The 15,265-nt window shown below is 33.6% G+C and overlaps 1 protein-coding gene across 3 annotated transcripts in view; it reads left to right on the top strand.

Moving 5' to 3' along the window:
* Positions 1-15,265, top strand: part of sev (receptor protein-tyrosine kinase sevenless) — a 343,357-nt gene that overhangs the window by 313,787 nt on the left and 14,305 nt on the right. For all 3 annotated transcript variants that reach the window (XM_081730952.1, XM_081730963.1, XM_081730953.1), the window contains exons 31-33: positions 676-900; positions 11,250-11,557; positions 14,885-15,079. In XM_081730952.1, coding sequence (XP_081587078.1) covers positions 676-900; positions 11,250-11,557; positions 14,885-15,079 — 728 coding nt within the window. The remainder of the gene's footprint in view (positions 1-675; positions 901-11,249; positions 11,558-14,884; positions 15,080-15,265) is intronic.

The following is a 15,265-nucleotide window of genomic DNA, read 5'->3' on the forward strand; positions in this document are numbered from 1 at the left end:
TTATTGTTTAACTAATAATTCTATAAAATCTTAAATTCGTTAAGTTGAGTGGATAGTCCTTCTACTATCAACAATAACAAATGTTTGTTAAATACAGGGTGTCTATCGGTCACGAAAGTCATGAAAAATTCACGAAATCAGAAAATAGTCATGAAAGTCAAATAAATGTCACGAAATTTAGCTTTTGGGTCACGATTTATTTTTTATCTGTACAAATATAAGTATAGACTGGAAAATTTTGTTCTATAAAACGTCAAAATTCACCACTAAAAATGTCTATGGTCGACTTTAGACGCTACAAAATCGCATGCAAAGCACGCTTCTATCGCATGCATGAAAATTCAGTCTAATTCGCACCCAAATTCACTCTTGAGAATGTTACGAAATTTTATGGTTTGGTAAAGAAAAGGTCACGGAAAAGTCGCAAAATTTCATTTTGGAATTTTAGTAGACACCCTGAAATGGTCAGATTATCTTAATGAAACATTATACAGTGTTAAATTGATTTTAATGATCATTGGTGAAATTGGCAATTTGCAATTAATACCTTACGCCTATTCATCATTGTTATTTTCTTTTCAATTAATATATATATTATTATTTGTTCTTTTAAAGGAAAAAAATTCGCATGAAATAATACCAAATTTGAGTTTCATTATTTTATTTATTTTTCAGAAAATTATTGGATAGCATCAGCTCAGAGTCCTGGTGTAAAATACATTTACCGTGTGAGGGCAAAAAACAAATATGGTTATAGTGAATTCAGTAATGCAAGCAAATCTTTTGATTTTACGGAAGCAGCAATGTTGGCAGAACAGCAAGATTTAGGAGTTATTCTTGGGACCTTAATTCCAATCGTTATTATTATTAGCATAACTGTTATGCTATCTTCCATTTACTGTAAGTATAACAACGAGAATTTCTTTACTTAAAACTTTTGGTGTTGATTTATCTGTGTTAATAAGTTAAATCTAGAATTTAAACCTTCCGCTAATGTCATCAAACACATAATTATCTTACGATTTCAGCACAAGGCTTCTGACGTTCTCAATGAAGTAATGAAACTTTCTATGCTAATAATTAAATCACATCTTGTGGTACTAATTTAGACTACTTAGTATTTAAATGTAAAATTCCGTTGCTTAAAACACCATTCTGAAATTATATTCTGCATCATAAAAATACAATTGTATACATTTTTTCAATCTTTTTCTTATTTTTGCGTACAATTTTCTACAATAATAGACAATTTATTTCTGGAAATTTGAATACTTAACTATTTTATGTAATATCCACCAACAGTTAAAGAACTGGACAAGCACAACAAGAATCAGTGGTGTTTTCGAGTTCGAGTTCAACTTTTCATTTACGTCGATTAATATGCCATTGTTACTGCAATTTTTTTATTCAAACATAATTTTTCTAATACAGTTAAAGGAGATTAGTTCAAGGTACTTCTATATAAGTGCATTATTCCTACCACAACCACAAGAAAATTCATGTAGTTACAATGAGTTACTATTTTTTTAAAAATCTTACTTTGTTGATACTTTTTTACTATTAATATATCTAGGTAATTATTTTCTTGCGCTGTACAAGGTGGTAAACATCTTTCGCAAAGAATTTTACATTTAAATAATATGGGGCCTTATGCAGAGTCGTTCTGACGTGTGATTGGTGCCATACTAAAGAGTTCGACTAACATTTGTTTCCTGCAGTAGTCTGGCCTTTAGTATGGCGCTAATCATACATCAAAATGACTCTGCATAAGGCGGATGGTGTCTAAATTAGAGCTGCCAAAAGTGATGTGATTAGTAGTAGCCAAAATCTCATTACTGTCGTTGAAAAGGACAGAAGTTTTCAGTTGAGTGTACAGTAATTAAAACTAGTGATGTGCATTAGAGATAGAAGCGGTGTATATATATAATATGGTTGCCAGACGTCCCGGTTTTCAATGAAAGAATTAACTGTCCCGGAAAGCCTGTTTATTCCTGTTTTCCTTCTTAAGATTGAAAAAAAAAATCAACTTGCAAGAATTAGTATATTTCACCTAAAAATGAGATGTTTTTAGATTTGTGTAGCCAATTAATTTTATTAAACAAAAGTTTGAAATCACGCCCATTCTTTCGTCTTATGTGTTGTTTAGCTTCCAGAGGGGGGAAAATGATTGTAAAAATATATTCAAGAGGGGGCATATATTGTGGCAATAATTTCTTGAATATTACCTTCAATAGAAAAGAACGTCTTTTTCCCAGTGACGAGCTTTAACTATAGTTATTTTATACTTCAATCGGCAGCGCAGAACTGCTTCATTGTTCTAATTTGAATCAACAATTGCGATACTGTTCTCAGCCGCTGCATATTAACCGCATTTAAACAGTCAATTTCGTCCTGTCTGCCGTTATCTTAGGCACTATTTCTTCTGACAAGGAAAGATCACGAACTGGCTCCGCTAAGATCCAAACGAGACAATTGTGTTTGTATTTGATACGTTATATCTAGACGAATCCTAAAGTTATAAGTGTCCAACTCAAAAGTTTCAAATGGCAAGGGGGGTTAAGTAGCACATCATTTGAAAGCTATTGTGAAATAAAAGAAAATGGAGCAAGTCTTGACTCTCTAAGACAAGCCTATGCAAAATGGCGGAGGGTCAAAATGTAAACAAAAACAATTGAAAAGACCATGGCCACCTCTATAAATCGGAAACGGTGAGACAAATGTGAAAACAGGAAATCACGTGTGGGATTATTTTCAAAGTACAACGATTTAAAGTAAAAACGTCTTGTCCCTGGGGCCCCCGCAGGGTACCAGGTGGGGTACAACTCAGAAGTTGAGAAGATAAGGGGGGTTAAGTAGGTTAAGTAACACATCGTTTGAAAGCTATTGTGAAATGAAAGAAGATGAGTTCACAACGACGGATTAATTTATGTATGGCACAAGCAGGATAGAACATGAAAGTTAGAATAAGACAGAAGTAAGGAATATTCGAAATGGTAAATAAATAAATAAATAAATAAAACAATAGTAGTATCCGTTCTATGATGCTTCCAATCGTCTGCTGCGGCGGTTAGAGCTGTCGCCTGGTGGCAACAAATTCTGTAGTTCGATCAAGTCATTCGTAGATCTCTCTATTTCAACAGATCGAATGAATGAAGATGAAACATAATTGTCAGCTGTGATTGTAAGATGCAACATAATTGTTAGCATTTATATACACTCAGTTTTCATGATGGCAGCCATATTGGATTACAGATGATACATCTTCGACTTTTTGTGGATATATACTATCGACAATAAACGTAAATACCACATTTCCCTTCTCCAGCTCCAGTTGTTAGAGCTGGAAATGCATGTGATACGTAGTGCGGCATTTTAAACTCAATATGTAGCGTTTTTGAACATTTCGTATCTTTTCGTCGTCTACACTTACTGATCAACATTCATGCCAAGTTTCGTGTTCCTAGCTTCAGCAATTTGGAATGCCTATGCTTTCGACATAGGTTTTAAGCGGCAATCTTGGATTCAAGATGGCCATAGACGTTTCAATTAAGTTAAGGTGTGAACTTCTTTACAGACACCTCATTTAAAAATGTACAAAAATATAACAAAAATGCTGGTGTTGCCAACTTAGAAATTATTTCCACATAAGAAAAAAAATTTTGACGTGCCCTACTCTGTATAAAAATTGATATATTAAAGGTACATTAGAATTCACTTTCCAGTGACAGTATGTTTTAATCACTGAAAAATCAAGTCTCACCCATGGACGTTATCGGAGCAATCGGAGACGTTAGTGTTTCCATTTTGACCCCTGTCATTTTGCACAGGGTTATCGTAGAGAGTCGAGAGTTGGTCCAACTTCTTTTATTTCACAACAGCTTTCACACGATGTGCTACTTAACTCCCCCTTACCATTTGAAAACTTTGAGTTGGACCCCACCTGGGACCCTGCAGGGGTCCTGGGACAAGACGTTTTTACTTTAAATCGTTCTACTTTGAAAATAATGCCTCACGTGCTTTCCTGTTTTCATATTTGTCTCACCATTTCCGATTTATAGGGATGACCATGGACTTTTCAATTAAGTTTTCGTTTACATTTTGATCCGCCGCCATTTTGAATAGAGTTGTCGTCGTAGACAGTCGAGACATGCTCCATCTTCTTTCATTTCGCTACAGCTTTCAAATGATGTGCTAGTTAATCCCCTTGCCATTTGGAACTTTTGAATTGGGCCCCGTCTGGAACCCTGCGGGGGACTCTGGGGCAAACTTTTTTACCCCTAAAAGTGTGCTCTTGAAAATGATGGGATACGTGTCAACTGAGTTTTCCATCTACCCAATCGTTTCCGAACAAATGACCCGGTTCAAATTATTCTGCCAGCTTTTACATTACAAAAAAATGTTCTAACTCACGATATCCCGACTGGTGGCACGTATAACTTTGGGATCGTCTAGTTATAACATATCAAATGTTAACACAATTATTTCGTTCGGATCCCAGCGGAGCCAGTTCGTGACCTTCCCTTGTGAGCAGTGATCGAAGTGAGACTTGATTTTTCAGTGATTAAAACATACTGTCACTGGAAAGTGAATGCTAATGTACCTTTAATATATCAATTTTTATACAGAGTAGGGCACGTCAAAATTTTTTTTCTTATGTGGAAATAATTTCTAAGTTGGCAACACCAGCATTTTTGTTATATTTTTGTACATTTTTAAATGAGGTGTCTGTAAAGAAGTTCACACCTTCCTCCTATGCAAGAACTCGTGTTGGTTGTAGATAAGGATCACGTGACAGAAAGGCACGAGTCATGGGTCCAATCCAAGCAAACGGTAGTGTAATTAAAGCGACTCCTTTAAACTGCAATCGGAAAATATTCTTATAAGTCTGCCGGGACTTCTTTTGTGTCTACAATGATAAAGAAGTATATAACTGAGTGCGATATTTACGAAAAAGATTTAGTTTATGCAATCCATATATATATATATATATATATATATATATATATATATATATATATATATATATATATATATATATATATATATATATATATATATATATATATATATTTATATTGCTTAAGTGCTCGGTTATTATGTGATGTGTCAAGATGATTAAGTTGATGGAGCTTATATGCTTTCACTAAAATGTATTTTGGGTCTTTCTTATAAGAATAACAACCTTCTGGGGGTCTCGAATACCCTTTACTCGAGTGGGGAGTGAGGGAGTTATCTCGCGGGAAACTGTTGAAAAATTGTTAATATAAAAAATCGGTTTTAGAGTATTTTTGTGTATAATTTTCTACAATACAACCTAAGGGCATTTTTGTTACTCTTAGAAAATTGGGGCAGGAGCAAACCTTTCCATGCCCCCTTCCCCTGTAAATATGAGAAGTTCCCCCATGGTTTTGAGTCATTATGGAAATAGAAATGTAATCTTTTAAGCAGCATATCCTCACTGTATTTCAACATTTAGATAGCCAGTATGTCAAGTTAAAATCATAATAAAACCATCTGCTCACACCTCTGCTTTTTTTCCACTTCGAACACTGCTTGTGAGAACTGAGTTGTCTTTAATGTATTTTGCCATGTGTGAATAAATAACTCCAAAGATGCTGTGCAAGCATTCAGTAATTTTGGATTTATATTTTTATCTTTATATGATAAAAGTTTCAGTAATTTTCAGGCTAAAATTCCATAAGAACTTACTCTAGCACATGAAGTGGCAGTTAAACACATGAAGGTATATGTCTTGTTTAATTTTGATACTGGATTTTGTTTTCTGCCAAACTTTTGCAGAGCCTGCGTATCTTTCAAGAGATTGTTTTTTTTTTTTTTTTTTTTTTTTTTTAAATCGTTCTGAATTTAGCGTAAATGTACTTTTTCTTGCTTTCTAAATGCTAAATTTGTATTCCTTGGTAGTGTTTCTGACTCAGGTGATGACACAACAAAGAATAAAGTATCTCTTCAATCATAAATTGGACAGTGTGTCGTAATTGGTGCAATACGTGTATTTAGGACCTGTTAAACACAACAAATCGGAATTTGGAATAAGGGACGCCAGATAGCTCTTTTTATGTTATCTTTTCACATTCTTTCTACATGCCTTGTGGGGCTTAATTTGTATTAGCAATGTATAAAATGAACTGGAGAATTGTTAGTAGTAACAGGGAAAGACGCAATTAATTGACTCTAATCAAATGAGTAGGAACCCTGATCTATATGTGTTCCGAGATTGGTGTCCCGGTTTTTCGTTTACAAAATCTGGCAACCCTACATATATATAGGAAGGCGTTGTACCTTTGAAACAATGTACCTGTGAACACGTGCTTTTCTCGAATTCAGAGCTATCTAGGTGCAGTGATTAAAATTCGTTTGAAAGAATAAATGAAAAGAAAGCACTACAAATGCGTTTGGCTGTTGTTGAATGAGTATTGTGCCGAGTAATGATCCTTTTAATTTTTTCACCCTCAAAACGTAGATTTTTTGTAGTTATCTTTTGAGTTTTTTGCTCTTCGGTTTTCGCGACTAGTGATATTTATTTGTCCAAACTTGGGGTAGAATCATTGGTGAATACAGTAATATTTTTAGTTTTAACTTCTGTTCAATATTTAAGGTAGTGGAGAACTTTTTTTCGTGATGGTGACCCTCTTGTACCTATGAACATTAATGCATCGTGTACCTTTGAACGATAAATAATACTGTTTAAAGCTACACAATGTAAGTAATTAAAACAATTTATATATTTTATATAGGTTAGGTTAGGATATAAAGTTATTAATCATGATTTTAAGTAGTTTCTAAATATTCGCTTGTTGTATAACATATAATGTTATGTTGTATATGCTCAACATTATTGTTCACAAGATTATGTTAGAACTTCTCTTCAATTTTTAATTTAATTAATAAAATTTCAATTCTGGGGAACTTTTTATAGCTAAACCTTTTATTGCAATTTATAACTAGTAAAATTTGTGGCTTTTTTATATTATTGCCACGGAAACGTTGTAATTATCACTTTGTTCAAAGGTACAAGAGGGTCTGTTCAATGGTACATGACCATAATGTACCTGTGAACAAAACGGATACGTTCTTATTATATCCTATAAAAGCTACTGTAATTACGTAACACCTTTAAAAATCATCCTATCTGGTAGTCTGGTAGCAAAGAGATGGTACTTTAAATATACAACAAAAATTGGGGGAAAAGTGCTGAATATTAGCATCAAAATTTCGAAGACTCTAAAAGTGTTCACAGGTACAACTAGGGATGTAAAATACCTGGGTATTTATTTCAGCGGGTAAATACCCAGGGTAAATACCCGGGTATTTACCCAAAATGGGTATTTTAGTGGGTATTTTATGTTTCAATTATCAATAAATAAATTTTATCGTTGTCAATGAAAAATATAATGGTCATTTGTATCACCTGCAAGAGCAGCACTAAATAACCACTAAATTAATCATTCTTTCTAGCAATTAAAGAATGAATTTGATATTTATTAAGTAACACAATACGGATTTCCTAGCTACTTCCCATTATTTTTCTTTCTACTTACACTAAATTTCCTTCTATTATCCTTGGCAGAAAATAATTGTCCATCTACCCCGTAAATTCTTACCTTAGTGTCCCCTGAGGCGTCCAATCAGTTGCACAGTATAGAATTCGAAGTGGACCAAACCAACATGAAAATATAAAATTTATGACAGAACATGACGATGACCAAAGAAAGTGAAGTCAGTTGTCACCAAACTAACCATACACTATTATTAAGTATTCTGTCTGTCAGCAGCTCCTGGTATTAATGACACGAAATTTAAGTTCTTCCTTAGGTTCGCGTTTGATGAAATTGCTTTCTCCATTTTTCTCGATCTCTTGATTTCTGAAGGTAATGACAATTCCTCACTCACAGCAAGCGTCTGAAGCCTAGTGTTATTGACAAGCAAATTTTGGAGGCAGTGTAAATGGCTTCCTCATCTTGTTTTTCCAAGCAACTTTAACGAAATTGTAACCCTTTTTTCCTTTGATTTTTGTGTAAATAGTGCTTGCAAGTGATGTCTATGTTTGTATTAACAACATCAGTTACACTTCCCAGTAATGTCTTTACTGATGGACATCCGAGGATGTCAGAACAAAGCAAATGGAGATAAGCAAGACAACCCAAAGATACTATATTACAATACTTCTGTTTTACTAATATAAAAGCTGCTCTCATGTTATACGCTTTGTCTCCTATGATTACTAATTTTTTTTCAGGGTTTTATTGTTTACAGAACATTCATGATCTCTTCAGACAAGTAATTTGCATCTTTTGATAACGCGAAATCAACAAAAAACAGGTTCAGACTTTGAAATGACGAAATAAATGATAGATTCATTCCTCAATTTACTCCAACCGTTACACTCTAAATGTAGATTTGGAGAATTTCTCTAACTTCATTTTAACTTCCTCTTGCATTTCCCTGTATTGTGCATCCAAGTAACTTGTAACCAGGCGATACCTTGATGGGGAGCATACGAAGGACGAATTTTCTTTAAAAAAATCAACCCACAGAGAGTGACCAAGAAGTTACAGGGGACACCCACTAATGTGATCGCGTTGGCAAGGCTTTCGTTCAACACTTCCTGTAAGACTTCGTTACCCTTCTATAAGCCGGTATTTGTTTTAAGAAACGTCAATATTGAGATTCTATAAAAAATCCTAATTAGTAACGTTGATCCTAAGAAGCCATAAAAAGTTAAGGAAAGCCTGTACATTTGATGGAAATTGATGTAATGTTTTTTACTTCAGCATATTTTCATATAATAAGTGCGACTACATCAAATATATCGAACTCATTTTCTCCTTTCATGACAAAACTACTCTAAAATGTCCTTTTAAGTTCGAAACTAGTAGACATAGGGCACACTTTTTTCACGATTAACTTGAAGTCCATAATATTCGACTCGGAAAGATTTTGATAATTTTGGTTGTCTTTATTCAACTAGTTATAGCCTCTGATATGTAATGCTTTAGATACATGATCCAGCTTTCATATATCTTTTATTTATGTGTCGGGTGTCTAAATTCTTTTCTGTGAAACATTTCTGAGAGTTTTAAAATTTCAAAATTTCACGTTTCAGGAAAAACTGTTGGATTGAAGGACTCTCAAAACATCTGTTCTCAAATGAAAATACACAATAACTTGATAGGGTTCTTGAAAATTGATGGCGTTTTACAGACTTTACATTTAAAAGTGGGGCTGTCTCCCAAACATTCAACACAGGGGGTTTATGAACGACTTCTATGATTGGACAACCTAAGGCTTGAAGTCATACTACGATTTGTTATTTTTTTTTTTAAGTCTTGGTGTAAAACTAATCCAAGTTTAAAAGCCGTTCATACCTTGGTGAAGTAAAAGCATAGACGGATAAGTAAACTTATAGTAAAATAGGCCCAGATCAATCTTGAGACGACAAGTGGGTGGTAATGTAGGCACCCCGAGGAGATATTAATCCCTCAAGTTTCAACTCTGATTCTGATTCTCCATTTGATTTGTTCGTGAGCGATGACGTAAAATGTGGTGTGAATTATTTCTCAAGATTGGCTTGATCAACGTTGATCAAACTTTGATGTACGTATAGGTATACACGAGGGCTTCGCCTGAAAAATGTAACAACCCACCCCCACCATTTCCCCCTTTCAAAACATTCGTCTCAATATTTTGATCTCTTTACCTATGAAGTTCTTCGAGAAAAATTATTTTTAAAAATAGGTTTTAGATATCGCTTTAACCTAGAATAACATATAATGTCCAAAATTGTACCGCTTGTGCGCCATGGTTAAAATTGCCTGCAAACCCGTACCGCACCTGAACGGACAAACACCGTGTGCGTGGGTTTTCTCGGGGTTCTCCCGTTTCCTCCCACTTTCTTCATTCCACCATTTCATTCATTTCTCATCTTCACCGTCTCCTTTAGCCTAACCGGCATAACCGTGGGACGTAAAACTCAGAGATTTCATTTCATTTTCACCTGAACGGAGACAATTGGTTATTATTTTGTATATTTATAGTGAATGAATGAGACATCACGGTCGAGAGATCCCAAAATACAGAAAAACGTCACCGGTACGGTTAACAATTCTTAAAACATCATAATAATTGAACTTTCGTAAAATACCCATTTTTTGGGTAGGTAAATTCAAAAGGGGTAAATACCCGGGTAAATACCTATTTTTTATTTACCTACCCATTGGGTATTTACCCGACCCACATCTCTAGGTACAACGCCTTCCCCTATATATATAATGATGTGCATTAGAGATAGAAGCGGTGTATATTATATATATATACATATATATATATATATATATATATATATATATATATATATATATATATATATATATATATATATATATATATATATATATATATATATATATATATATATATAATATACACCGCTTCTATCTCTAATGCACATCATTATTTCAACCACAAACAGTAGGGATGATCGGGAATCCTCAAAGAAAATATATGCCATATAGCATCAAAATTCGAATTATTTTCTTGAAAGTTATTGAGGAATATTTTTCCTTACCTCATTATTTAAATAAGGAAACTTTGAAGTTTGTGGGAGAACTTAGTTCTCTTTACCTCCTTATCTTCGACCGATTCAACGGAGATAATTGAAATAGCCTAAAGAAAATATAAATCATTTTCATAAAAATCGATCTGTTTTACGTAGTTGACACTGGAAATTAATATTATATATTATATTAATATGTAATAAAATATGCAGATTTGCAATATGGGGTAATTTTTATTCCCTCACACCAATAAAATTGGATAAGTTTTACGAGAGTTATCATGGAAAACAAACGTTTGTATATATATATATATATATATATATATATATATATATACAGTGGCGGATCAAAGAGGGGGCTATAGGGGCTATAGCCCTCCCCCCCCATTGACGCTCAGGTATACACTGGATAAAATGGGCTTCAATCCTGCTTTACACTGGATAAAACGGCAGAATATGGTTTAGCCCCTCCCTTGATCATGGATCCGGCCCTTCTGTTTAAAAGACTACATATTATTATACATTTGTTAATTTCATTTGCTGTAGAATTCTCTAATTTTTATTTTTACTAGAAATTGGACACACATTTTAAAACAAGTATATATGAACTAAGAACTAAGTATCTGTATGTGTATATTTTTAATAAAAAAAAAGTTAATTAAAAGTATTTTATCAGTTTTCAGAAAAAGAGAGAGAGAAAAAAAGGCATTACAGATTGTTCTAAGCAGCGTGAGAGGACCTGACGTTGAATTGGCAACACTGAGAGAACTTCCACGGCGAGGAAACTTCATTCATCATAGCAATGCTTTGTATACCTCTGCTGATATTCCTACAGATGAAGAAATTGCATCCTTACCTCACATTAGAAGAGACCAGATTACGCTAACTAAATTCTTGGGTAGTGGCGCTTTCGGAGAAGTATTTGAAGGTGTTGCAAGAAATCTACCCAATTCAGAGACTGAAAATAGTAGAGTCGCTATTAAGGTAATGGGCTGAATGATATTACAAATTTATATAATTATATTAGAAGTAGTATGTTTACGCGTATATAACACATAATTTCTTTCAGAATTTAACCCTCCTTTCCACACACCTATAATACCTTACCATCCGGCTCTACAGCCCTTGGTGGGCTTTGGCCTCCTCCACAACATGCCTCCATTCTGGTCTGTTCTGCGCTTTCTTCTTCGATCCTCTCTATATCTGATACCATATCGTCCTTCCATCTGAGTTTAAATCTTTCTCTTTTCTTTACTGAGTACATAGTTTCCTTCACGATTTTCTTGGGCATTCTTTCATCGTCCATGCGTTCAACGTGTCTTATCCACCAAAGGCGTTGCGCTTTTATGAATTTCACCACATCTTGTTCTTCTAGAGTTTCTTCTATTTCCATGTTGTTCCGTATTCTCCATTCTCCGTCAACATTCACAGGACCGTAAATTTTCCTGATTATTCTTCTTTTAAAGGTTCTTAACAGATTTTATTGTGTTTGGAGAATGTCCATACTTCTCAGCTATAGGTTAATACTGATCTTACATATGTTTTGTATATTTTTACTTTTGTTTTACTGTCAATCAGTTTGCTTCGGAATAGCTGCATGTTAGCACGGTAAGCTCTGTTGCCTGCTTGTATTCAATCTTGGATGAATGTGCTTGCATTGTTATCGTTGTCTATCATCATTCCTAGATACCTGAAAGAATCTACTACTTCTATTTCCAAATGAGATGGTTTTGATTTGTCTATATATTTTCCCCGGGAGATATTATCATGTATTTTGTTTTCCTCGTGTTTACTTCGAGTCCTACTTTGTTTCCTTTTGAAGGCCTTGGAATGTCTGCTTCCATTCCATTCCAATATAATAATAATAATAATAATAATAATAATAATAATAATAATAATAATAATAATAATAATAACTGGGTGTTATACATGAAATAATTTCAATAGTTATATGAAATAACATGTTTCACTAAGTTACTGAGTAAAATACGCAGGTATTAACAATTGAGAATACGAATTATGTCTATGGTTTTGATCGATAATCATATCGAGCTATTGGAAAACATTGTTCTTGTATCATTGCTACCACGCAATATTAAAATGACCTTACGCAAAATTAAACTCCGTAACTTTTAATTCTAAAACTTAACGTTCAAATGGCTAAAATAGGTATGATCCGTACTCAGAGCAGAAATTAGACTCTAAAAGTGGTAATTTAGGATTTTAAACACCAGAAGATGATAAGTTTTCAACGCGTTGCATATATAACTTAAATACATGCGTTCTCTACAAAACACCCTCTTCAAGGTATATGAAATAACAGGTAGCCCGTTCGCGTTTAGCGTTTTGATTGGCTTCCTGTCCGTGACATCTTGTGGAGGAACTTTTGCTCATCTTGAAACAGTATGCCAATTAGTGTAATTGCGTATGCAATATTTCACTTGTTCTCTTGAACGATACTTCGCGATACCCAAGGATATTATAGAACATATCAGATTATAGAGCATATGTACCTTCATCCTATTAGGTAACTGAATGACCACCATATATGTTGACTCATAAGATTGCAATCTTCATATGTAGACATGTAGTGAGTCTGTCGTTTATTTTATTTAAGGCCTTGCTTGAGTTTTATATTATACAATGGTTACATGCTGCATGTATGGGTGTGCAAATAGGAGTGAGAAGAAATTACACGAAATAATCTTTCGCAGATAAGAAAATCACCAATCATAGGATGCATATGGCTGTGACGTATGGCTTCACGATTTTGTAATATGGGCAAATCCTCTATTTTATAATATCCTTGGCGATACCTCCACGTGACGTCACCGACCGCAAAGTATCCCGGGAAAAATCAGAACAGAAAGGCTGAATCGAGAGTCCCCTTCATCCTCTTGTCTTATTCCTGTGATCACAGACATCGTGTAGAATCAAATACTGGAAAACGGGGAATATTTGCTTCCAGTTTTCGTTCTTTTATAGAGGTTTATTCTATGCACTTGATATGATGGCTTATTTCTTAAACACAGTTTAAAATTTTGCTTTCTTCATTTATCAGGCCTAACCATAATTTAATATGCTTTTCATTTCAGCTTGCAAAATATTTTTTTCTTATAAATTTAGCGGAAAAGGCGAAAATAGGGAAAACTCCGAAATAAGTTTATTTAAGGCAAACTAAAACTGACCTTTTGTTGTGCATAACGTACATATTGAAGCCTAAAATACAACTGTACTTCATAGTCTTATTAGAAAAGACAACTATAATCTAAACTTTCTCAGTCTAGTAATATAGTATGATAATACATCAAGTATAAAGTAATTCAACCAATGAGGAATTGAGACAAGTAGTTGCAGAATGCATTTGCATAGATTAACCCGGCAATAATGAGAAAGGAAAAAAAAGACTTGCATTAGGTGAATTGTACTTTGCTTGGAAAACTGTATTGTATAAATAGAATATGTAGTTGGTATTATTTGTTAAAAACCTCTATCTAGAACGTAGGAGTCCATAAACTTGCCGATAGAACACCAGCAGTAATGTTAAAGAGTGCCTATTCCTAGCACTATTAACACATTCGCTTCCATAAACGACCTCATTTAATTAATTTTTATTTTGCGTAGCATAGACGACCTTAAGCATTTATTTTGGTTCTGCATATCATAGAGGACGTTAGTCATTTAATTCATTTCATGTTTTGTACACTACCTAGATGATTTTAGTCATTTAATTTTTGTCCTGCATACTATCAACATACTTAGTCATTTAATTCATTTTTGTTTTGCATACTATAGAGATGACTTTAGTCATTTAATTTTTGTACTACGCACCATGAACATCCTGAGTTATGTAACTCATTTTTGTTCTCTACATTTTACATATGAGCTTAGTCATTTAATTTTTGTCCTGCATACCATAAACATCCGTAGTAATGTAATTCATTTTTATCCAGCATACCAGGGATAATCTGAAAAAAGATTAGTGAAACTGACGTTACATTCTCATTAAACTTTACCCATTTTTATATGTCTTCTAAAAGTGAATTCTTAAATATTCAGAATTGTGAAGTTCAAAATCTTGTGTTTGATATCTTGTTCGAAAAACCGTTTTAAGGTAACTTCGATTCTACCTATTAGACACAAGTACAGGATTTTTTTAAACCTAAATATTAGGTATGAAAATTGTTCTTTTCCTAAGCTGGCAATTGTTTGTCGTTTTAATTTTAATCCTAATAATTATGTTAATTGCAGTAGTTATGATGATGATTTTATAAAATTTTAATTTTTAAATTTTATTCCTATTTTTCTCAGACGTTGCGGAAGGGGGCTACAGAACAGGAAAAAGCTGAATTCTTGAAAGAGGCTCAACTTATGAGGAACTTCAAACACGAGCACATTCTACAACTATTAGGAGTATGCTTAGACAATGATCCAAACTTCATTATTCTTGAACTTATGGAGAGCGGGGACTTACTTAGCTACCTCAGGTCAAGCAGACCTCTAATTGTAAGTTTATATTTTTATATATACTATTTTAAATATTCAAAACAAAGAAAATTTATATATATATATATATATATATTTTCAGCTACCTATTTTAGATCTGCACCGCACTTTAGCACGAAGCGTGAAAGAGCCAGGGAAGACTTGACTTAATCTGAGGATAACATTTCTGATTTTATAATTTACAAG

Source organism: Thermobia domestica, chromosome 1 (genome assembly GCF_964235325.1).
Source record: "Thermobia domestica chromosome 1, izTheDome1.hap1.1, whole genome shotgun sequence".
Taxonomy (NCBI): domain Eukaryota; kingdom Metazoa; phylum Arthropoda; class Insecta; order Zygentoma; family Lepismatidae; genus Thermobia; species Thermobia domestica.